Consider the following 26,431-nt stretch of genomic DNA (forward strand, 5'->3'; position numbering starts at 1 on the left):
TAATATTAGAGCTGTCCAGGAATAACCAGTGGTTACCTAGAAGCTGGTATATCAGCAACATGGGTCCACTAAAGGGACGAAGACATTTTTGCAAATTTAGAACTGTTCATCTTTACAGAAAAATATCATTTGTTGTCAGGGAGAAGGATTTAAACCAGCATGAGAGGAACCTATGGACAAAAGCCCTTGACCATGGAACAGAATGCTAGAAATAGTTAAAAAATGTAGCTTGGACAAACTAATCTCCGGGAATAGAAGCCTCCCACCCACCACCCACCCCCACCATGTCAGTATTGCCCTGCTGAGTGAGGGATTATGGGGCATGGAGTCCAAAAAGTAGCATGTCTAAACTCTGGAAATCCCTGGAAATGATCAAATCCAACTTGCCACTAGGGGAGAGAGACACAGCCTGGTTAACTGCCCATCATCCGGCTCCTGGTAGCCATTCCCTTCTCCATCTGACACCATGGGGTTTATTTAAGATAAGAACAATTTTATTTTGAGAGGAGGAGAAAACAGCCGCAGCAGACTGGTGAGAACTGACCAAACTCCAGATCCCATAAGTTCAATGGAGGCGTAGTCTCCCTTCTCCAGCTGCTACCTGAGCCAACTGGCCTTTTGGGGAAAACAAAACATGAACAGAGAGTAGCATGAAAAGAATAAGCAGGAAGATATGCCAACAACTTAATTGGCATACAAGGTAATGAGAGTTTTGGCATCCTAACATTTTCCAATTTTTACTATATTATTGCCTTGGGATCTTGAAAGAATGGGAATGCAATCAGTCAACACATTACTACTACTACTACTACTACTACTACTACTACTACTAGCACCAAACAATCTTCAGTATCTCCCTCTCCCTCCCTCCCTCCCTCCCTCCTTCCCCCCCCCCTCACACACACACCTCTCTTCCCCACAAGAGATAAAAGGCACTTTTAGCAAATTTCAGGGCACGAATGAAATTAAACCAAAGGCTTCAGCAGCTTCAGCAACTTATTTCAAAGCACCGATTTCACCCTTAAAGTTCCGCAGAGTTTTTCATCTCTTGATGAAACTTTTTAAATGTATTTAAATGGATTTAAATGTAATCCAAGGACACTAGCGAGGAGGACGGTGAGCCAGACACGACTTTATGTTTCCCCAGAACTCTTGCCGTTCTTGCGACAGGAAAAGGACAAAACAAAACTGCTAAGCGTCACCCCGACGTTTCTGTGTGGTTTTTTTTTCCTTCCAAAACTAATGGTCCGCCCCCTCATTCCGAATTTTCAGGAGAAAGCCCACCAAAAAGAAGCTAGAGGAGAGGTTGCCCGTGGCGGGAGGTCCCACGACAACATTCAGACCCTGGATGTTGGGGAAATGGAAGGCGAAGAAGGGCTTCGGGGCATCTCCCGGTTGCCGCCGGGGCGTGGCCAGGTCCCCCCGACCGAGAGAGGCGCGGGGGAGGATGAACGGCAAAGCTGGGCAAGGCAAGGCAAAGCGGGGAACGGATTGGGGTTGGGACCGAAAGGAGGCGAAGCGACGCTTGCCAATCCAGCCCGACCCCCTAACCTCCCTCCCTCCCGCTCCGCCGGCTCCTCGTGCTTCGCGCCAGGGAAATCCGCTATGGGCACCAGTGCGCCGCGGAGCGCTCCCACCTCAGCTTTCGCTTTCGTCCTCCAGAGGCTGCGCCCCCCAGTGTTCGCCGGACGCCACCGCCAGGTGAGCCCATCGCCCCCGTTTCCCCTCCGGACGTGGCGGGGTGAGGTGGCCCGTCGACCTCCGCCCGCCCGCCTGCTTCCCTCCCTCCCCGACCGAAGGGTGAGTTTCGGGGCCACCCGAAGCCGAGCGGCTCTTCCAGCAACCGGCGCCTGCTTGGGACGCTCGCGGCTCGGGCCGGGCCGGAGCGAAGTTTGGGCTGGCTGGGCTGCGCTTGGCCGGGCGGGTCGGAGGGGGTCGCGCCCGCGCGGCGGCGGGCTTGCGGAGCTTCCTCTGGCGGGCCCGTCTCTGCCAGCCCGGCCGGCCCGAGCGGAACGTGCTTCCCCGCCTTGCGTTCTCTGGCGGCGGCCGCCGCCGCGCACCCCCACCTCGCTTCCCCCTGTCTGATGGGCGGGCAGGTCGGTCCGGCGGGAGTCGGGCAGGCGGACGGGAAGCGGTCGGCCGTGGGGAGCAGGGGTGCCCTGAGGTCGCCTCAGACTCGGAAGGGACGTCATGGTTTTTATAGTGACGGGGGCTCTCTAGATGGAAACTTGTGCGCCTTCACTTTCCTCACAGTGTGGTCAGGGAGGGGTGCTGCGTTCGGCGGCCCGCTCGCTCCTTCTGCTGAATGGAGAAGGCCGGTCCTCCCGCAGGACAGCGGGAGGTGAGGACTCCGGGCGGCATGAAAAGGCAGAACAGGGGTGTTTAGTTTGTCCTCGGGTTTTTTTTTTTTTTTGAGTACCAGAGAGAAGGGCAGGCACTTGGGGGATTTACTGCCCCATGCCCTGAAACAACCTGACCAGTTTTAGGTATCATACACTGTACCTTGGTTTTGGTGGGTATGAGGTGGTTGTTACCTGCTTTTTCAGCTCAAAGAACAAAATGCCTTAGGGCTGGCTCTATAAATGAGGCCCTCTTCATTTACTCCCAAGTCGTGCCATGGCAACACATCTGGCAAATGACTAGCGTTTGGCAAAAACAGGGACAAAAGGCCTGGTGTATGGCAGGGCGAGCTGGGCACTAGAGGATTGATACAGGATGGGGACTTTATATGATGGTTCATCCTGCCTGCTCCCTGGGATGCAGGTGAACTGGGATGGATCAGATTGCTTCCATCAGACGTCGGAAGGCAGAGGTGCTCTCTGAGCATTATTCATTTATTGCCATAGAGTATCTCCAAATGCAGATGGTGACAGCAGCCACAAAATTAAAAGATGCCTGCTTCTTGGGAGGAAAGCGATTACAAACCTAGACAGCATCTTGCCGACAAAGGTCCACATAGTCAAAGCTATGGTTTTTCCTGTAGTGATGTAGGGAAGCAGGAGCTGGACCATAAAGAAGGCTGACCGAAGAAGAACTGATGCTTTTGAATTGTGGTGCTGGAGGAGACTCTTGAGAGTCCCCTGGACTGCCAAGAGAACAAACCTATCCATTCTGAAGGAAATGAACCCTGAATGCTCACTGGAAAGACAGATCCTGAAGCTGAGGCTCCAATACTTTGGCCATCTCATGAGAAGGGAAGACTCCCTGTAAAAGACCCTGATGTTGGGAAAGTGTGGAGGAAAGACGAGAAGGGGACGACAGAGGACGAGATGGATGGACAGTGTCATTAAAGCTACCAAGATGACTCTGACCCAACTCTGGGAGGCAGTGGAAGACAGGAGGGCCTGGCATGCTCTGGTTCATGGGGTCATGAAGAGTCGGACACGACTTAACGACTAAACAGCAACAACAATCTCCAAAGGGCCCAATAGCCAAGCAATTAACTTTGGTGACACAAGTATGCAGCCCAGTGTCCTGGGATCACATCAGATCTTGGGGTGCACAAGCCCATTTTGTGAACATTTTTAGAAAGCTAGAGGGTGACATGATTTAGCTAAAATGATGGGAGGGAGGGCACCCATATTAACCGTACTCTCCACCTATCCTTTAAATGACACGGAAGCAGGCACTGTCTGGTGTTTTTCTACTTGACTTTTTCCTGCTTGGTTGCTGGGCAATACTTACTCACTTACACGTCTCCTCTATTGCAGGTAGGCAGCCAAGATCTCTGGATCAGTAAGGGAAGACTGTCGAGCCCTTTGTGTCAAAGTGGAAGGTGATCATTGCAAAGACCAGCTGCTCCAGAGCAGCATGGGACAAGGAGTCCTGTGAAGGAAGCTGACTGAAGCTCCTTAGGGTCTTTCTGAAGTTGCCCATGATCTGTGACTGTGCTGTGCTTTTGTCTCGCTAAGATGTCTCTGCCGCCAAACCTCACACAGCCTGTGTATCAGCCACAGCCCTCTAACTCAAGTGGTGGTCTGCAGGGCTTGATCAATATGATGCACTCTTTTCTGGGGCTGGTGCAACCCAACAAATTCCCAACAGGTAAGAAGTACAGTAAGTCAGGAACAGCGGTGCTAGACATCTGTCATCCAAAGCTTATGGTATAAGAGATAATCAGGTTATATAGTAGTGGAGGACCGACTGGTGTTTTCTATTGCGATGTAATCTGCAACTATTTTTCTGCATTGTACTCTTTTGTTAGTAGGGTTGCTTTGGGGCAAATATTGTTGTTCACTATTCTGAGTTCCCAGAAAGAAGCGGGGAATCTATTGTGAGGTCTGGGTGACAAACAGCTAATTTCAAGTACTCTGCTATAGCACTGGGGGAATGTAGTGATCGGCTGTCTCGTTACTGAACACAGGCACAGGATTTCACCATGCAGAGGTGAGATGGTGCTGATATATTGTTTCTTTGTAAGTTGTTGTTTTGAGCCTGAACTCTGAAAATTGCAATAAAAACTGGATAGAGGATGAGGTATTAGTTATACACAGATTCTGAGAACCTGGCCTTTTGTGATTAGTCTACTGGATACATTGGTTGTTCAGTGCTTCCTTCCTGAAATGCTGAAATCACAGCCCAGTTTTAGAAGGCATTCCATATTTATTGGGGGGAAAAATCATACATGCAATCCTATGTTTATTCAGAGCTAGGTTCCAGCTTTTCATTGTTTTAGTTTCTTTGGTTACTTTAAAATCTTCTTTAAACAAACTCTTTTCTTTAGCTGTGAGTAGAAGCAGTTGCATTAAGGAACTTTGGAGCCCTTTTTTGTACAGCAGTTAATGTGGGACATAACATAATATGTTGTAGTAGTGAACAGTTATCTTAACTCTGTCAAGTAATCTTTTTTCTTTCTTCCAGGGATGTGTATAGAAGTACTCTGTTTTCATTTGCAGCCTGCTGTGGAAACACACTGCTGCATTTTAGATCGAGACAGTTTTCTTCCTGGATTATAGTGAGGCAAACTTGTTTTTCTGCTTACAGCAGAATCCAGATTTGCAAGGTACAGATAGATCAGCTCTTGTGTCAGTTTTAAAGCCACTTTCCCTTTCTTTGCACAGTACTGGTTGGCTAGCCTTTATGTCGGTCAGAACAGTTACTGAGAGTGTGGAAAAGTGTGGGGAAAAGAAGAATAAAGCAGCATAAAAAGGTTTGATTAGGTAACTGAACAGCCCCTTGAAAAAGAAAACAAAGGGAGAACATTCTGCCTGAAACATGGAGAAAGGGGTGACAATAGGTACTCAGTTTACAGCCTTGATACGTGTGAAGGGAAAGCTTTAGGGAAACAGAGCTCAGTCCACAACAAGGTCACCAACACCAGCTCCTTTTTCCATGAAAACCATTAAGAGGAGCCATGCATGGCAGCCCTTAGACATTTTTGCCATAAAGCCATTGTGATTCATGGACTGTTAACAATAAATTCTGGTAAATCATTCAGGAAAAGGGAGTGGCTAAACTCTGGGCATTTTGGTACTAGAGTCATAACATTCATATGTTCACGTACTGCTCATAGTGATGATGTAATATACTGATTTCCTAAAATACATTATCTGGGGGATAGATGAGAAGCCAACAGTTATTATTTGTGTTGTTATCCAATTTATGGATGGATTTTCAGGAGGCTTTCTCTGAATATGAAAATGGGCACATAATTTGGTTGCTCTGCTTGGTTGCTTAAACCTGTATCTCCTTACTATTGCTCTGAAATCAGAGGCAGATCAAGCTGGGAGGGAAATGCAGAGGTATCATGGAAGACCGTTGGAGGAAGATGTCGTGCATTGCTTGTTGAAAATATTTCTATCTTGTCCTTCAACTCGTCATTTTAGGAGTGACTGAATCAAAATATGTTAGATCTGTTTGAAACATAGTCGAAAGCATTGCTTAAAACAATCACAACCAAGGAGGAAAAACAAGAGTTCTCAAGTCTTGGGAAAATGCAGATATCGCTTGATACTGGAAAGACTTTGGTAGAAGAACCCACCTGAGAGGAATTCCGCAACTGAAGGATCCAAAATGAAACAGGTCCCCCCACCCCCCAAAAAACAGAGAAGTTAGGCTTTTAAAATTTTGAATTCTTAGAACTCTCCAGCCAGCATGGTTACTGAGTGTGCTGAGCACAGCTACTGACAATTTTGCCAGACAGCGTTTCCAGTAGCCGCACTGGCTGGGGTTTCTGGGTGTTGTAATCGAAAACAGTCACTTTCACGAGCTCTGTAGCCAACGGCTTCACTTCTTTCTAGGGGATGAATCCTCAGCATTCCCACTAAGAACCCAAAGTCCTCCTGGGCCATTGGTATGGGTAGCTTGTAAGTCTTGCCATTGACAGAGGAGGAAACATCTTCAAGGCATGACAGATAGCTCCACATACCACATGCTGATGTGGAGGCCTGTCATGGTTCCCCAGTCAAACTCCCTCTTTACAGCTATTCAGCCACACTGCATCTCATCCTGAGGTGGCAGAACTCAGAGGGAAATCAGATGTGGGGAAGGCTAGGGAAGTTTGACCGAAACGATATCCCCCCCCAACTTCCTGGCCTCCCAGACTTAGAGCTGTTCTGGGGTGTTTAACAACAACAATAACAAATTCCCAAGGCTAGGCACTGAGAACTAGCATGCCAGTCTTGTGAGATAGCTGCCACCACTCCTACACACCAGCACCACAAAACAAACACAAACGAACAACGGCAAACCCAGTAGGTGGTTCAGGCAAGGACTGATTTTAGTACCATTAAAGTAAGCAAGCAGGCAGGCAAAAGTTCCAAATTGTTAAAAGAAAGAGTTTATCAAAATACAGGAGCGAATGTGGGGACAGGGCTACAAGCATTCAAGAAGAAAACAGACCAGAAAATAATAAAAGCTAATCTACCCTATCCATACTCACACCTGAGCAGAGAAATAGCATAGTATGGGACATGTACAGAGTGCTTCTTCCTGACACAGCTTCATAGGATGGCAAATTGACACAGGTTCTCCTCATGAGTCAGGCTGAGTCCCTTTGAGGCATTACTGAGCAGCAGGGGAGCAAAGCATTGTTCTCCTCAGAGACATGCTAGGCTCACTAACTAACTGGTTTCTGGATTTTTATACAAGTGAATGGACCCTTAAGCACCTGTTCCCAACAACATCTTAAGTCCCTTTCATGTTCAGTCAGAACAAAAGGCAGCTTCCTGACTTGCTGCCATTTCCCTGTCAAATTTGCATAACTTTCTGGGAAGGAAATTACTGACTTCAAGGGTTGCAAAATGCATTAGAGTCCTCTTGGAGTGGCTTTAATATGCCCTGTGATGAAGATAAGCATGGAAGCATCTGCTTCTTGCTCAGCCCTTTCTTCGAAATGTTCAGTAGCAGAAGATGAGTTGAAGGTGTGAATTGTCTGTTTTCAGACTGACCTCTGCCTGTTAGGTCAGCTTCTCAGGCTCTTACAGAAGCATAGAAGAGTCCATTAACTGAACTCCATATTTCATATACCACAAGTTCTGTCTCTTCACAAGGCCTGACATGAAATTTGCTGAAGCATAGATAATTATAACCAGGCATGGAAAGGGGCAAACAAGATGATAAACAGCCTGGAGTAACTATCCTATGATGAATGATTACATCATCGAGGGCTGTTTAATTTAGATAAAAGTGAGTAATAGGAGATATAATGGTTGTAATACTATATGTGATTTCTGCTATCAGAAAGAATATGCCTTCCAATACCATCTGCTGGGAAACAATGCTGGTGTGTCCATATCTTGCTTGTAGACATTCTATAAATGTCTGGCTGCTCCCCGTGGGAACAGAATGCTGGTCTCAGGGGGCGAACATGGTCTGAGTCAACATGGCTCTCCCCCCCCCCCCCGAGGGACCTCACATCAACTCATCTCCATGCCCTTCATCTTAAAATTAAGATAACCGCTTTTTGCTTAATATTTGTAAGAAACAGAAAACTGATGAAAGAAATGTGGCTGTTCAGCCTGTGGTGACACAGGCCATGGTTTTATGCTCTTATTAGGTTGCATAAAGTGCTTCTTGTGATGCAACTCCAAATGTTGAATTTTCTTAGTAGCATTGTTGCATGCTGAATCATGTTCAGTCTGTAGCCAACTCCATGCCCTTACAATTTTGGCTTTCCTAACACGTCCTTTCTCTTTCTCCTTCAAGGACTAGACACAGGCTCCTAAAATCACACTTTTGTCCAGACATGGTATAATGACCTTAAGTCACAGCCAGCTTTTGCTAACTGGTGGCATGGTTCATCTAGAGGTCACTGAATTTGGAACTACAGTATGGTTACATGTGAGTAAGATCCAGCCTAGCATAATCTTGCTGGATTAATTCCAAGATCCAATTGGCTTGATATTATACTTCCAAGAGTATCCATCTTAGAGGTTCTGTGATGACAAATAGCCATTCATAGACTTAGAAGTTTATTAATCTTGTCAAATGCTTAAAACACATGCACATAAAGAGGAAAGAGATGTGTGAAGAAATGTTTCTTTTTGACCCATTGTCATGTAAAGTGCGGATGGGGTGGGGTCTAACTCTTTACAGGAAATGGAATATGGGGAGAAGAAAAAGAATGCTCTGTAAATTTAAGCCATTTTCTCCCTATCTGACTCATTGCAATGAGGAACGAGGAAATGTATAAACCCTATGAAACATAGAAAGGGAAGATGAGGAAACCGGTGGAATTTACTTACCGTTGTATTCCCTTTCTTTATAAAGTTATGTCACACCTCCGCTTCATCTATGTGATGATTTCGCCTCAGCTAGCAACCACCAGGGCATCTAGTGAAATACATTTCCACAAATTATATGTTGTGAAGAATTCTTTTCTTTGGCTCATTCTGAATCCACCAATAGTCAGTTCTGTTGGATAATCCTAACGTATAAACCCTGTTTGGATATTAGAAAGGAATTATGGTGAATGGTCATGCATAGAGGAGAGCACACCCTGTAGCCCTGCCTCCTTGGCAAGACTTCCATCACCTCCTTATATGTGGAGGGCAACAGTCTGAAGAGAGAGAGCCTCCCCTATTCATGGGGGCTTTGTAGATGTGTCAAGATCTTGAAAAATCCAAGTCCAGACATATGGGGAGCCCCCATAGATAATGGAACACTTCCTATTCAGAATAATCCTCCTCCACATGTAGGATGATGATGAAAATTAAGATGGAGAGGGCAGGGCAACGTTGTCCTTTCTACATATGTGTGAGCAGTCACCATATTTCCCAAGGCTTGAGTGGGGCTCCCATATTATTAGAGGCCTCTCTTTCTATTATTTTTAATTACATTATCTGTGATTGTATAAACTTCTCAGTGAGCTAGGTATCTAGCTGTGGAGCCAGAGATGAGGAGTCCAATTCCCAACTGGCATATTTCTCCAGACCGACACCCTCCTCGACATAAGGATGTCATAGTACTCCCGTGCCCCTCTCAGCGTCAGACTTTGCTGAGTATGAGGAGCCACTGTATGTGGAAACGTAGCGACATGGAGTTTGACATCGATACCAGGGATACAACATCGATCCCGTATACGATGCCGGGGATTATGTCAGACCCAAGAGGGCATGTAACATTTATGCCTCTTTGGGGTTGTCCCTTCTCCTTCTCAGCCTCGACGTTAGCATTGAGCTTATCTTCAGGTTGGACCTATAGCTGCAAAGCCTGTTTCTAAATGCTCCTTTCTACAACAAGAGCAGCATTCGCTTCATCCGGAGAAACGTTCTCGAGTACCATTGGTACCATTACCATCGGTATCACACTCCAGGCCATCCCATTCTCAGACATCTCATCAGGCTGCACCTTCAGGACCCACTTATCCACCTGAGGTAGAAGTGTCGGCATGGGTTCCATGAGTTTCGGCCTCTGTGTCGAGAACTCAGACCCTCACCCTCACCCCCTCTATCACTTGATAGAGATTCCAGAGGCTTGCTGGTGTCATTTGTGTCCAAACACGCTCAGCAGTCAGAGGCCAGAGAATCTCCCTCTAACTTACCCACACCGGACTTGGACGTTGTTGATATCCATTCCCCCATCTCTCTCAGAAGACTTCACATTGTATTCTCAATTAATCCTACACATGGCAAAATTACTGGAATTGGACATAGATCAACCTCCACCCTCCAAGCAGGACTTGGTGTTTGATGATATAAATCAAGAAAAATCACCTCCTACATCTTTACAGATCTCCAGGCGAACCGAAAATCATTATAGAACACATGGCAATGATACATCTTTTGTCAGTAAGCATCCGGTGCCAAACTCCATCATTGTCCAGTCCAACCAGTCACGAACAGGAAATTGGTCTAAGGTGACCCCTACCAACAGGGAGGGTCATAAACTGGATGTGTTAGGCCGTCGCCTATACTTGTTAGCTTCTACAATACTCACTTGGAAACAACAACACTGGCTAAGCAGCAACGCCTGGCATCATGTCATACTGTGGATGCAGCTTCCAAGGCTATGACATCAGCCATTGCTCTTCGCAGGCACGCCTGGTTGCGTTCATCAGGTATTAACGATGGTGCCAGATCACAGATTGAAGAGCTTCCGTTTGATGGTGCTGGACTCTTCAGCAAGAAAACTGATGAGGTGATGGAGAATCTGCATAAGATTAGAAAAACAGCTTGATCTTATTACGTCCAACAGCTTAAATAACAATGGCAGCAATGATGCAGACCCTTCACCTCCCAGCAATCATATCAACAGTCATATCAACAATCTTATCAGCAAACCTACCACCCATATAAGCGTCCTCGGGAAAGATCAAATCCTCCTCCATCTTCTGCTACCCTGTCCTTCTGAGCTCAAGCTTCTGCTCAGAATTGGCAGAATTTCCATCACCCTGCCAAGAATGGCAAACAATATCTTTGACTGTCTCCTACTGAATCCTTCCTTCAATCTATCCTACCTTCCTTGGCTAGCCCCCTTTTTCGACAAGTGGTCTACCATCACCACAGACACTTGGGTGCTCACCCTCATACGTTTTGGCTACCTGTTAGAGTTCTCAGATCTTCCTCCTCTTGGTCACCTCAAGATCACTACTTACTCACCTGCTCTAGAGGAAGAAATCTCTGTTCTTCAGAAGCATGCCATTCAACGTGTTACTTCTCAAGAAGCACCGGATGGCTTCTATTCTTGATATTTCACAGTCCCCAAGAAGGATAGAGGCCTGCAGCCAATCTTGGATCTCGGGTGTCTCAACACCTTAGAATCCATTGTACCACTTCTTGCTCCAGGCGATTGGTTCATCGTGATAGACTTACAGGACACTTACTTTCACATTACTATCCACGAGCGTCATCGCAAATATCTCAGGTTGATTTTCATGGATTCGGTGTACCAATTCTGCGCCCTCCCATTTGACCTTGCCACCACCCCAAGGACTTTCACAAAGTGCCTAGCTCCAGTAGCAGCCTACCTCCGTCTCAACAACATCATGGTTTTCCCATACAGAGATGACTGGTTGATCATCGCTGGCTCTTATGCCAAGGCACAAGAGGACATGGCTTACACACTACAAACTCTGGCAGATCTAGGCCTTCAAGTCAATGTTACGAAGTCGCATCTTATACCTTCTCAGACCATGGACTATAGTGGCGCAGTTCTGGACTCCAACAGAGCCAGAGTCTTCCTCCCTGCTGAAAGAATTCACAAGTTACATCATGCCATCCATCCTTTTCGGCTGGGCGCCAGAGTGTCGGCGCACCATACTCAACATCTTCTAGGTCTGATGGCTTCCACCATGTCTGCTGTTCCTCATGCATGAATGAAGATGCGCTCCTTGCAGGCGTTGTACCTCTCGCAGTTCAATCCTCTGTTGGACAACCCTACCAAGCATCTACGGGTCACTCCAGAATTCGCTCATTATCTAACGTGGTAGACCTTTGTGCCTCATCTTCTGATTGGTTGACCTTTCAAGTCCCTTCAACTGACTGTGCAGGTTACAACAGATGCCAGTACAACAGGATGGGGCGCACATTGTGGCATTCACAAGATCCACACCAGGTGGTCCAACTAAGAGAAGCTGCTGCATAGCAATCATCTAGAAATGTTAGCAGTTATCAAGGCTTTCCGTGCTTTCTATCCATTACTGGTCGGTTGCAGAGTACAAGTGGCTACAGACAACATGACCACTCTGTACTACATAAACACGCAGGGAGGCACTCATTCTTCGTCCCTTATATACTTATCGATCCACCTTTGGGAGTGGTGCTGCGACCATCACATATTTCCAATCATTATCCATGTGGCGACAGAGGACAACAATTTGGCCGATTGCCTGAGCTGTTTGACCACTCAGACGCACAAATGGGTCCTCGACAACTCAGTATTCACAAACATCTGCAACAGATGGGGCACACCGGCCATCGACATCTTTGCCACACAGTTCAATGCGAAGTTTGAACGGTTTTGTTCCCGAGCAGGCAGGGGCATGGGCTTCTTGGGAGATACCTTTATGGTAAAGTTGGACGTGGTCCTTCTCTATCTCTTTCCGCCCATCCCTCTCATTCAGCGGATGATAGTCAAAATTCGCCAGTTGCAAGCCGATGCCATCCTGGTAGCACCGTGGTGGCATCGGCAGCCATGGTTTACCACTCTCAAGACCATCACAAACGATTTCATGAGATTTCCTCACCATCCCTCCCTCCTGACTCAGGACGGAGGCAATGTCTGTCACCCCGATGTCGAGTCTCTCCATCTCACAGTGTGGAGGATTCCCCCACCATAAAATAAGTGCTCAAAAAGGATAGGAAGCCATCAACCAAGTTGCTATATTCGCACAAATGGTCTGTCTCTACCAAGTTTGCTGAGCACAGAGATTTTATCACAGTTCCTGTTTCTTTGAGGACCCTTCTTACCTTCCTCCGTTATTTGTTCAATATGGGTCTGGCGCATTCCACACTTAAAGTTTATGTCTCAGCCATCATCTCATATCAGCCTGTGGGTTCAGACACTTCCCATTTCTTCTCTCACCTGACTGTAAAGAAATTCCTTCGAGGTCTGCACAATATTCGTTGTGTACAACCTGTACAACCTCCAACCCCTCAATGGTCTCTTCAGATTGTTTTGAACTTATAGCCTCTGCCTCTTTGAAACTACTTTCTCCAAAGACTTTATTCTTGGTGGCTGTTATGTTTGCATGAAGGCCAAGTGAGTTGGCTGCACTGCGGGCTGATATGCCTTATTATACAGTTTTACCCAGAAAAAGTTGTTTTATATCCTGTCTCATTCCTCCCCAAAGTGATTTCGGATTTTCATGTTAATCAGCCCTTGATTCTCCCAACGTTGTTTCCCAGCCCTTCATCAGATGTTGAGCGCATGCTCCATTCCCTTGATGTTCGTTGAGCTTTGGCCTTTTATATTTCAAGGACTAGGGACTTCTGCAAATCTCCCAGATTGTTTGTCTGCTTTCATGGGCCTCACAAGGGTCATCTAGCTTCTTCCCAATCAATTTCTAGATGGATAGTCTCTGCCATCGCTTTAGCCTATGACCTGGTTGGCAAAACCCCACCAGAGGTGCTGAAGGCGCACTCTACCAGAACTATGGCTACTTCCACCATGTGGCTGCATGGCAGTGATCTCTCTGACATCTGGAGATCAGCAACTTGGTCTACACCATTGAATTTTGCTACACATTATAGACTGGATGTCAGGGTCAAGAAAGAAGCAAGTTTTGGAAGGGCTGTGCTGACTTTGGTTCTGCTGTGATGGCCCTCTTTCCGGTAAGTGAACTTGCTAGTCATCCATTCATGTGCATTCACAGAGATCACGAAGAGGAAAGAAATGTTACTTGCTTGTAACCATCTTTGAGTGGTACTCTGTGAATCCACACATCCCGCCCAACCTCTCCGCTATCTGTCACGACTATTTTTGGCATTTAATTTTCAGAGCCATTACAGTGGTGGATATTCAGAACTGAGGTACTGCGGGTGGGCGGAGCATGCGCGACACGGGGAGACGTTTCATTTGTCATTATTTAAGCTCTAGAATATTCCGAAGAGTCCTGTGTAGGCGCAGTTTAACCCATTTGTGTGGCTTCACAGAGTACTACTCGAAGAACCACTGTTACAGGTAAGTAACCTTTCTTTTTATCGTCACTCTTAGGAAGGCAGGAAGGCTGACACAGGGAACTGAGCTAGATAGTAAGGTTTGTTTGGAGTCTGCATCTCCCATACACAGTTCAAGGAGAGCTGCACTTGTCATAGAAGGCTTGGATACTGTTGTTCCGGGTTGCTGCAAGAGAACTGTTTCAGCTTCAGTCAATGATTAATTTTTCAAAATTTCTGTGCAGCAGGTTCCTGAGTATAGAGCACAGATGTGTGTTGGGAGTAGGGATAAAAGGGGGAAAAAATAAGAGCTTGGAGAGCTGGCAAAGAGGACATAAAGTGACATTGTAGCAGGAAGGCGGTTGCCTTGGGACTGAGGGACGAAAGGTACTGCCAGCAAGGACTGTTTGCATCTCTGTTCATCTTTATAAAGTGTTTCAAAGCTTGGGTTAAAGCTATGCTCTCGATCTGCATGGGCCTATTGTCTGCTCAGGGTATTCAGATATCATGAATGTGGGTATACCTGGCATTGAATTTCTTATAATGTGGTTCTCTGTTTTGGAGATCACACTTCCCAGTTTCCCTGGTACTGTTGCCTTTCTGCAGCTATGAATCATGCCAGTAACTGTCCTCCCCTCCCCCCGATTGAATCACACTGGGCTACAGGTTTTAAGCTTCGTGACACAATGGTTAAATTGCAGTATTGCAGCCAAAACTCTGCTCATAACCCAGGTTCAATCCCAGACAGTGAGCTCGTTCACTCTACTTTTCATCTTTCCAAGGTTGGTAAATTGAGCAATCAGCTCACTGGGGGAGGGGGCAATGTGTCACCTGCATAATTAAATTGCAAACTGCCCAGAGAGTGCTTTAAGTGCTATGGGGGAGTATATAAGCAGCACATTTTGCTTTTGCTTTAATTTTGAAGTTAGAAGATCTTAAGTTCACTATGACAAGAAACTGCAATAAGAATTAGAGGTGCAGCAAGAATTCTGTCATTGGAAATTAGACAAGCTTTAAGCAGACTCAGAGTACTATTTGCTTTATTTTTCATATATTCCAAAACTTATCTCTGAGCATTGTGTATGTATGTATAAATGTGCACACTAGCTGAGATTATAACCATATTGTTTGTTCTTGCTGGCTGGTTTTTAATCTACACTGTCCACTGAGCAGGAGACTTTCTCAGTCCCTCTGATTAGGGATCTAGTACTGGCAGTGAGGGATGTGGTGGCGCTGCGGGCTAAACCACAGAAGCCTGTGCTGCAGGGTCAGAAGACCAGCAGTCGTAAGATCGAATCCACGCGACGGAGTGAGTGCCCGTCGCTTGTCCCAGTTCCCTTCGGTGGGAAGGTAACAGCATTCCGTGTCTGAGTCGCACTGGCCGTGTAACCACGGAAGATTGTCTTCGGACAAAACGCTGTCTCTATGGCTTGGAAACGGGGATGAGCACCGCCCCCTAGAATCAAATACGACTGGACAAAAATTGTCAAGGGGAACCTTTACCTTTACCTTTACTGGCAGTGAATTAACAAGCTAACAGTCATTCTCCATTTCTTTCATATCTCTACACTCCTCATGTCTGAGATATTAATCAGAGGATACTTCCTCAGAAATACTTGAGTCCTAGTACATTTGTATTAGTTTTAAAGAAATATTTTATATGAAATAGGCTGCTGGCTGTTCCCATACTGTTCCATTTGGTAAAGATTTTGAACATCTTTCTTGTTTGTCTTAAAGTCTTCCCATGTTTGCTTATATCACTGGAATATGTCCATATATTATTCCATATTCCAGTTGAATCTTCTAGATCTTTGTTATTAGAGAGTTTTGACCCCAAGAGAGGCCCGAAAAATGATGACCAGAAATTGGGCCTTCTTGGCGGTCGTCTCACAACTGTGGAACAGTCTCCCGCCCAAAATTTGCCTGGCCCCTTCATTGGGAACCTTTAAAAAACTATTAAAATGTGGCTTTTTAGACAGGCCTTCCTAGATTTGAATACATCGTGACAAAATAGTGCCTTTAACAATTAACATCGAACCTACTGCCATGTTTTTAATTTTACTTTATGATGTTTTATTATGTGGTTTTCCAGTGTAATTTGTTCAGTACCTTTTATATTTTGTTTGGTTGTTGTCAACTGTCCTCATTGTTATGTTATTGTTTTATCTTACTTGTAGACTACCCAGAGTGGCCTTGGCAGCCAGAGGGGCAGAATAAAAATCAAATAAATAAATGTAAATAAATAAATTATAGCAATTGTCTCCAATAATGTTTCTTTGCTGACTCCTATTTAGCTCATATTCCAGTATAATGTATATAGAATCAAGCTTATTTTTTACTTTCATGAATTTGTAGTTTTGGTTCCCCCCATGTGTGATTTTGTAGATTATACCTGATTTTTTCAATTTACTGTTAATCTGTGTGTTTTTTAAAGTAAGGCTTTTCTGCAACATCACACTGCTGACTTGTGTTAGATTGTATCCTGGTAACAGGCCTGTTTCGTCACCAGTCTTGGGTCTCAGCCAAGTTTTCCTGCTTGCTTTTGAAAGGATGGAGCTTGTATTTTTACACATAGTTTATAGCTGTCTGCAGTGTACCAGATTCTGTGGATTAGAGCCTAAAGTGTCAATGCATTTTGCTTTTTTAATCTAGCTGTGTACCATATTTGCATTTTGTTGAAGTTAAGATCTTAATAACAAAAAGTTAAGATCTTCTACTTTGTGTTTTTTCTAGAGCAAGATATTTTGCATAGGGGTTGGAAAAGGGAAGTTGCCTGGAAGTTCACAAAGGCAAACTAAGGGAGTGCTTATTTTTCTTTCTGAGGTAGTAACCTCTTCCTGTGGTGATTCTGCTTTCACATAATGAAATACTGGTATTTAGAAGTTCTTACTGATTCTAATAGGTTTTCTGTTGCTTCTCCAAAACACTTCCTTGCTATTAAAATTAGGCAGTAAATTCATTATACCTGGTGTCTGAGAAATACATCTCAAGGTCAAACCAGAAATTAAACAGCATTATTTTATATTTTAAATATATATATCTTACAGCGCTGGGAGACTGTGAGCCTAATGCAGGGACAGTTTGAATGGGTGGGGAAGATTTCCTTTTCCCTCCCACCATCTATCTAGTCCAGACCTTGGGGAAATTATTTTTTGACTACCTCTCCCATAATCCCCAAGTCAGCATGACAGTGGTAAATAGGCTGCTCAGCATTCTGGCCGTAGAACACAATCTTAACATAACACACAGGAGTGAGTAAATGGCTACTTCAAAACAAGTGGTAAAGACAGGAGAATACCATTGTATTTTTTATGTATTTTATTTCTATCCCATTTTTCATACAAAACTGGCTCCCAAAGTACTAATAGTAAAACCAGGATCATGTGGAGAGACAGAATAGGTTTAAGAGAAAGAGAAAGCTAAGAAGATCAGCTCAGAGCAAACAGGGAAGAAAATTGTACAAACAGAACAGATCTTGCCTAGAACCATGCAAATATCTTTCATGGGAACTGTGGCTTAAAACCTGCAAAACCACTTCCTGTCTTACTGTTACATACAGCACTGATGGTACCTGTCTGTCATGGGTTTGGAGGGAAAGTTCCATCCTATGGGGAGTGGAAGGCGGGACATCAGGGGGAGGAGCTGTACTGTATATATATTTGGAGCTTGTGTGGAGAAGAAGAGGAGTGGGAGTCTGTGTGTCAGACTGAGTACAACTGTGTGTCAGTTAGTACCTACCTGATAGGTTCAGGTTTCTATCTGGGTAGCCAGAACTGATAGGTTCAGGGTCTGTGCTTTACTTTACAGTTTTCTGTGTGAACCAAACTGTTGTATGTATGATTGAGACTAAGCCACGTTACAGTATCTTATTTACTTGATCTTTTTATTTACCCTGTTTGTTATTTAAATAAACCTTGTTCTTTTGTTTGTTAAAAATCCATTCCTGGTCTGTGTGACTCCTTATAGGGAATGGTTGGTGGCAGCATAGTTAAAGTGTGGCATACTCCAGTAGGTCTGGGGTTGTCACACTTACCAACTATCTCATGAACACTGATGTGCAAATGCGAACCTTAAAGAAGAGAGACCTCTTGATGGAAAGTGGTGGCTGTGACAACAACAGCATAGACTCCATTACAATGAATGCTTCTGAAAGGAAAAGCTGATGAGGCTCCTGCCTGGTTGACTGTTATCACCTTAGTCTGGAAAAGAACATAATCTAGAAGCATATGGTTTGGGCAATTCCTATGCAGTGTTAAGAGATAAATATTCTAGATATACCCAAATGTACATGCTGAGACCTGCACTGACAGCTTTGTAACTGAAGCCAATTTCAATTTAAACACTGAGCAACACTTGAGTCAGAGTGGAAAAGAGAACAGGGCCCCTGCATCTCAAGTAGTGGTGCTGCAGATAGAATTTCAGCAGATGGAGCATGCATGAAAGGCTACATCTTAAAAATCCCTTCCTTCCACACAGCTAATGAAGGTGCAGGAGCATTTCCTCGTTTAATGACACCACCCTACCAACATTTCATATTACAGCACAGACTTGATAGATATATCCATAACTTATTTCTGAGGTCCCCGCGCAGCACATGTAATGTGCTTCCAAGTGTTGCAGCTTTCAGCTGATCTAACTTTTGGAGGGTTTCTGTGGGTCATTGTGAGTGGGTTCAAGTTTGGGCACTACTTTCTTTCCCTTTACCCCTCCAGTAAAATGTGACACTTCTTCTGATTGCTCAAACGTTTTATTAACTCCAGTCTGGGTATCATGGACAACAGCTTATGTTGGGCCCATTTGGCCTTCTAATACATTTCCATAGTGTAAACTGCCTTTAAACTCAGGTGTATAGAAAGACTTCACCAACGAGGGTTCACACCAAAATGCTCTCGATGGGTCAGTTTCCAGAGTGGTTTCCTGGGGCAAACTGGGGCAAATGGTTCCACAGCACAGGTGCTGAACTAATTCTCCCTTGGTAAGAGTCTCTGGTGGATGCTTCATCTCAGCCCAGCGTCTCTTCCCCCAGAGATCTCCCTCCTTCAGATATATGTACATGGTCCATTCTACCAGTTCCATCTCCTCTAAATGGACAGAGACCTCCTTTGGCTCTCAAGCATCAGCACCTTTCTTGTCCTTATTGCTATCGAATAGATTGGTCAAAAGCATGTAAAAATGCAAGTGGATAAATAGGACTGCTCCATAAGTGCCTGCTGTGATCTTCAGTTGAGCCCCAGGAAAGGCTCTTGGAGTGCAAGCTTGTGAGTTCTAGCTTTGGCCAAGAAGGAATGCTGGAAGAATGTGCGTGTATCAGCTTTAGATATTGTTTGCCTTCCTTCTAAACATCTGCCTCTTACTACACTGGACCTGTTGTGTCAGAGTCTGGACACTGCTATTGGAATCATTTTTGCCTGGACACCTACTCCCTGTTAGGACCCTGGTGCCCTAGGCCAGTGGTACTTAACCTTTGTTACTCGGATGTTTTTGAACTGCAACTCCCAGAAACCCCAGCCAGCACAGTTGGTGGTGAAGACTTCTGGGAGTTGCAGTCCAAAACTCCTGAGTAACCCAAGGTTAAGAACCAGTGCCCTAGGCTACTGGACTACCTTGACCCTGTTTCTAGAGTCTATCTAGGTTTGACCTGTCCTGATTCAGGACATAGTGTCTATACAGGGGCTGGAGATTTAGTTGGTTTGCTTTGAAGTTCTTTGCTTTGAAGATTTTCTTGGCTTGCCTTTGGAGGTGTGGGCACTCTCCAGGGTGGTGTAGAAAAGAGTTACAGTAGCACCTGTGGCTCTGTGCTTTAAGAAAAATATTTGTCATGCATTCCTGATTTCACTCATACCTTCACTTGAATAAGGAGCTTGATCATAGAGCTCTCAGAAATGTGGCCGGTATTCTCCTCTGCCTGTAAGAGTAAACTGCTGGGGTTTCCAGGACTTGGAGGCTTTGAGCAGGCTGGCTTACTACTTCTAGTTCTACTTCTGCTTCTACTTCTACAACTACTACTACTACTACTACTACTACTACTACTACTACTACTACTACTACTACTACTACTACTTCTTGAGAAATGAACCTATTGAAGTATTCAAAGTTATTCTAGTGATGTGGTGCTGGAGTCATGAACTGAGATGCTGGTGTCAATTTAAATGTCGATTTAAGGAAAGACTTCCCTCTGGATTCAAATCAAGAAGCAAGCTCTTCTTTCTGATGTACTATGTTTAAATATAAGGAAAAAGAAAATTAATGCAAATAAGTTATATGACAAGGCCCTAACAGCTTTAATATTGAATGTTCATATTCTTTTGTATGTGTGTGTTTAAACAAATTTCCTTTTGGTTTGCAAATCATGCTTAATACATTTTTTTAATGCAGCAGTCACTAGAGACTACAGTATATCACGCATACTGCTGGCCAACATTGGGACACATGGTCAGTTTTAGGTCCCCCAAATAATATAGGCCATGTGTGTTTCAATAAAAGTGTTCTTACTCTTTTAAGAAAAGCAGCAGCCCCAAATTTAGTGAAGGGATTTGGAGGTGGTTGTCATTTTGTGGGAGAGAGGGAGGGAGGGGAAGGTGAGTGTTTCCTCCCACACTTTGACTGTCCAGAAAAACTTTTTTTTAAAAAAAGAACATGAATATACTGATCTGTAATAGCAATAATAATTACAATTGCACAGTGTCAAGTTGTTTCCAACTTGGCCAGTAGTTAAACTGCTGTACTGCAGCCAAAACTGTGCTCGCGACCCGGGGTTCAATCCCAGGTAGCCGGCTCAAGGTTGACTCAGCCTTCTATCCTTCTGAGGTCAGTAAAATGAATACCCAGCTTGCTGGGGGGGGGGCAATGTGTAGACTGCATAATTAACTTGTCAACCTCCCAGAGAGTGCTTGAAGCACTATGGGGCAGTATATAAGCAGCACGCTTTACTTTTGCTTTCTGTAGAGTATTTAAAAGTGGTTTCCCAGTCCCTCCTTCTCATAGCACTTTGGAACTATAGGGCTTGCCCAAGGCTGCACAAGGGGCAGGACTTCTAACTAAATCAGCCAGACACTCTTGGAGAGATTTCGGCTGGCTTCTCTTCTGGCAAGCACAGGATTAAAGCTTCTGGCCCCTGACTTTGCTGCCAGGCATTTTAATAGTAAACAATACCTTTAACTTTTTTTTTGAGTTTTACTTTTTTTGAGATTTTATTCATAAGAACACTGCAAAGCACAATTCTATGCACACTGACATGAATAGCCCCCACTGAACAAAGCTGAACTTGCTTCTTGGTTAAGTGTATGGAACTGTTAAAAAATGCTGGGAGTGAACCTCTGAGATGGACCCATGAGAACTGAGTTTACTCAGTGGACTTGGAATATTACTCTGTCTCATGGAGAGGGCAGAGGAAATAAGTTTGCCGGGTTGTGGTGTAATGTGTAATTTCTGAAAAGGGAGATACACTGAAATCCATGTCTTGCTAATGACCCTCTCCCACCCCTGATGTAAGTTGAGCCCATAAAGGGCTGGAATAGCAAGATGGCAGTGATGGTTGATGGGGTCTCTACCTTATTATAATACTGAAAAAAACATTAGTAATGCTAGAATGTGGAAGTACCTTTGGTGGAACACAGGGAATCTCTCTTTATGGGTAGTAGAAAAATTACAACACAGTTCTTTTGTGAAAAGAAGAAAAATGGACTGTGAAGTTGGAATCAATTACTCCTATTGACCTTAGGATTCAGTCTTGACTTTGCTTTTAAGTACGGCTATTTATGTTTGGGACTGAAAGATATATAAACTCAGTTTCTTTCCTCTATGCTTATGGTAGCATAGAGTGAATACAGGGTGGCTGAATTGTTAGACATCATTATGCAAGTGCTTTTCATAGTTTGTAGGGAAATTCCTGTATCTTTAAAGATCAGAATCTTCTTTTTTTGTTTTTGTTCAGAGTGTATTGTGTGTTGGAATTTTGTTTTATGAGGTTATCTTAAAAATTGGATAACAATATTTTGGATTGAATGACGATGTTTGTTTTTACCCCACCTTTCTCCTTGAAAAGGACCCAAGGTGGCTTACAAGATTGAAATACAATGTTTAAAGTTGAAAACAATGAATATACAATGATGGTTAACAACATTATAATACAATATTTAAAGCTAAGAACAGTGAGTATAAAGAGGCATCTTACATCATAGAACAATAAGTATACAAAAATAACAACTCTGATGGAAAACACAAACATGGAAAATACAAGTAGTATTAAAAATTTAGTGAAAGAAATAATGCATAACCATCCATCTAAAAACCACAGAAGAGGTAGCTGTTTACTGAGGTAGGGTTTGCCTGAAGAGAAAGGTCTTTGCCTCCTTGCAGAAGGACAGCAATGATTTTTAGGTTTGCTGTACTGTTATTTTTAAGTATGTACAGGTTGTTTTATATTTCATAGAAGCATATTTAAGTTTTGTAACAGTCACTTGTGTATCTATTATGGATTCCTAAATGAATGATCACTATAATTAAAAGGGTACTAAAGGCATTACAGTAATAAATATTAATTATAAAGGCCTAAGTTGCTGTCACTCTTCAAGAACTGGAATGGCGACATGGAATTTCTGATCATAATATAACACTACAGAATCATAGCCTGAGAGCTATCTGGCACAATTCTCTGCTGTACTGCCCATAATGGGAGCAAATGAACCATTCACATTTGAGTTCCTGGCTAGAATGGCAAGCAGTAAAGTGGATGTAGCTCTGACCAATATTAACCTTGATAGATAATCATAAAAACATAGCATAATGAAGTTAGGAGGGGCCTGTAAGGCCCAACCCCCTGCTCGATGCAGGAATACAAATCAAAGGATATCTGCCAGGTGGTTGTCTAAATTTCTCTTGAATGCCTCTAGTGTTGGAGCACTCAGCACCTCTCCAGGTAATTTGTTCCATTGCTGTACTGCTCTAATAGGAGGTTTTTCCTAACATTCAACTGAAATCTGGCTTTCTATAACTTAAGCCCATTGTTGCATGTCCTGCACTCTGGGTTGACTGAGGAGAGATCCTTCCCTTCCTCTATATGGCAGCCTTTCAAGTATTTGAAAAGTGCTATCATTTCTCCCCTCGTTCATTTGCAGTCAGTTGGGCAAATAAATAACAGCTTTAAAAAAAGCAAAGCGTGCTGCTTATATACCGCCCCATAGCACTTCAAGCACTCTCTGGGCGGTTTACAAGTTAATTATGCAGGCTACACATTGCCCCCCCCCCAGCGAGCTGGGTTCTCATTTTACTGACCTTGGAAGGATAGAAGGCTGAGTCAACCTTGAGCTGGCTACCTGGGATTGAACCCCAGGTTGTGAGCACAGTTTTGGCTGCAGTACAGCAGTTTAACCACTGCGCCACGAGGCTCAATATAAGGCAGCAACTGAACTAAACAAATATTTTACTACTACTGCTACCAACAGCAACAACAACAATAGCAATAATAATGCCATCAAGTCAATTCTGAGTTATGATTACCCTTTCTAGGATTTTCTAGGCAGAGAATACACAGATGTAGTTTGTTTGTTTGTTTGTTTATTTATTTTATATCCCGCCTATCTGGTCAGTTAAGACCACTCTAGGCGGCTAACAACATAAAAATAAAACAATAGATATATATAAAACAAGTTATATAAAATAGACATTACAAAAAACTGAGAGCAAACAATGGGGAGTAGAGAAAGAGGACACCAGGGATTGACTGGAGGGAAGGCCTGCCGAAACATCCATGTTTTTAGTTGATTTTTAAAGTTTACCATTCATTCCTTCCTTCTGGGAACATGTTGGGGCTGTGCAGCTTGCCCAACGCTACATACGCTAGCTTTGCCACCAGGAGGCACAGTGTGGAATTGAACTCCCAACCTTTGGCTCCACAACCAGATACCTACAGGAGGAAAACTAAAAATTAAGAACCATATTCCACATCCCCAGAAGAAGATGAACAGTACTGATGGATTTTGCTTTGGCAATAAACATTTTGCTACCTGTTTGTTCCATTACCTATTCTGACAGTAAAATCTTGGTTTAGCTTAGACACAGTTTTGAAGAAGAATTAATGATATTTCTTCATGCTATGATGAAGGCTGCAATGCAAACACAGGAGTTAGTGGCCCCTAGTAAATTACAAGGGCAACATATTTTGTAAATCTCCCTCTGAAATTTCTATAACGGAGACAGATAACAGTATCTGACTTGCACGAAGTGCTTGTTATTTCTAAGGGGAAAACACAATATGTGATTACAGTATAACACAGAAAGAGCACATCCAGTGAAATCTATGAAGAGGAGGTGGAGATGATCCTCTGACTCTTGAAGATCCACATCTTTTTAATTGCCTGTCTCTTCCCAGACTTCACCATTTTAAACTGCTTAACTTAAAAAAAAGATTTAAAAGTCAGATCAAATTGTGAGAGGACTATATGCCATGATTCAGCTGTGTTGACTGATGATTTACTTCTCTCTCATGTTTTGATCAAGACACACTCCAGTAAATGTGCAGTCAAACAGTAACTAAGCACAGACTATGTAATGAGACTGTCTCTCTACACCCCATCATGAAATCTCTTTTCCCCCCTTATTGATTTGCAAAGAAAAGTGGCTAAGGTGGACAGGGCTTTTGTTTGTTCTGTCTCCCATGCTGTAGCAGGAGGAAGCTGTGGAAGTGGAAAGTAATGATAGAACAGGCAGATTGAGAGCTCGTTGTGTACAAATGCAATATGATTCATTTGAAGAAGCCACAGAAGTTGATTGGCTATGAGTGTTCTGCATTGCTTTATTACATAGAACACAGTAGAAGGAACTTGCCAGAGAGGCAAAAAATATGTATAAATGGCAGTGAGAAGGAGCAATTCAACAGGATGCCCTTCTTCACTGTTACTTTTCATAGTGAGTGTTGACTAAGACTCAAAGTTCATCCTCAGCATGCATGCCCAACATGCATGTGCACTGAAGTCCACCACACTCACCCCCAGCAACTCCACAACGAAGAGGGATGTAGGATATTTAGGAGAACTTGGGGTAATGCTGGTCAATTTGGACATTACACAATCTGCATTCACAGTAGGTCACCTGGGCATTACACATTTCTAAAAAGTAATTATTGTTTATGGTGGGGGATGCTATTTGGGTGGGTGGGATGTTGGATGACCACATATTATAACAGCTGGAGGAAGGCAGCTGCAGAAACCATGATATCCTTGGCAGGTGTGGTCTGTTTTCAGTTATGAACAAGTGTGCAAATGTTTATTTGATTGTGTTTTCTCTGTTCCAGTACTGATTTCTCTGCCCTTCCTTCCAGATACTCTAACTCGCCTGATCAAGCATCAGGTTGATGTCAAAGACACAGAGTTCCATAAGGAGGTAAGTATTGAAGCCATGGGTCAATGTGATGCAGCAAGGGAATAAATGGAGTTGGATTGAGCCACAGGAAATAAACTTTTTTGAAGAGGAAAGATTAATGCACAAGTGTGCTGGGCACATTAAAGGTGTAGATACGTCATCCAGGAGTAAACAATTGCAGCATAAACAGATTTCCAATTTCTCATTCTAAGTAAACAAAACAAAACAAAACAACCCCCCCAACAACAACAATCTTGATATAGGGTGCATATTTTAGTAAGGATACAGAAATGCACACTGGTTTATGCTTTCAGGGTAATAAAACTGAGACAAGCTGTGATGTTTAAAGGAGAGTTCTAGTGAAGCCGCACACACAACCACAACCACCAGAATTTGGGGAAAGTTTGAAGGAGTCATAGTAGGGCAAATCTGTAAAATCTGGACTGATCATGTTGAGTAGATTTGCCTAAAAGTAGAATCTCAGCAATTTCTACATGCTTGTGCTGATGACTTTATTCTGGAGGACTTGAGAGAAGAGGGCAGAATCCACACTATGCATACTTTGGTTATATCAGGAGTTTCAAAACATGGAGAGTTTTAATGGGTAGAGAATGTATACCGACAGAGCTCTAACCTTGACACTTAATGTCATTATTTCCATTTCCTCCTACACATGAAAGGTGATGAATCCTGGTGAAGGACAGTTTTGCTCTTAATGGGGGTTGTCCATGTGAATCAGGACCTCACATTGAGGGCCCCTGGAAGGGTTAAGAAATTGGGGATACAGGGTGACAGGACCAGAGTGCTCCCCTTTATATGTGAGTATATGCTGTTTTTAAAATGCCTCAATAGGTCTAGTAGCAAACCCCAAAGCATCCAGGGGTTCATTGCACATAAGAATTATTGATCCTGTGATGATACACAAGTCACCTGGATGTTACCATACTTATATAAAAGCTATTAAACCTCCTGTGTAAGATTTCTATATACAGTAGCACAAATCACACAGCTACCCTGATTACCTGATGGGAGTAGCT

The 26,431-nt window shown here is 43.7% G+C and overlaps 1 protein-coding gene across 4 annotated transcripts in view; it reads left to right on the forward strand.

Annotated features, from left to right (window-relative positions):
* Positions 1-1,563: 1,563 nt before the first annotated feature.
* The window catches only part of LOC110077598 (prominin-1-A), a 59,850-nt gene continuing 34,982 nt past the window's right edge, over positions 1,564-26,431 (forward strand). The window contains exons 1-3 of one of the 4 annotated variants that reach the window (XM_020790810.3): positions 1,564-1,701; positions 3,711-4,044; positions 25,354-25,415. In XM_020790810.3, the coding sequence (XP_020646469.3) occupies positions 3,912-4,044; positions 25,354-25,415 (195 nt within the window). In that variant the 5' untranslated portion in view covers positions 1,564-1,701; positions 3,711-3,911. Of the gene's footprint in view, positions 1,801-3,710; positions 4,045-8,255; positions 8,281-25,353; positions 25,416-26,431 lie in introns of those variants that run through there. The other 3 variants (XM_072995664.2, XM_072995666.2, XM_072995665.2) reach the window with 3 other exon arrangements.

Source organism: Pogona vitticeps, chromosome 3 (genome assembly GCF_051106095.1).
Source record: "Pogona vitticeps strain Pit_001003342236 chromosome 3, PviZW2.1, whole genome shotgun sequence".
NCBI lineage: Eukaryota > Metazoa > Chordata > Lepidosauria > Squamata > Agamidae > Pogona > Pogona vitticeps.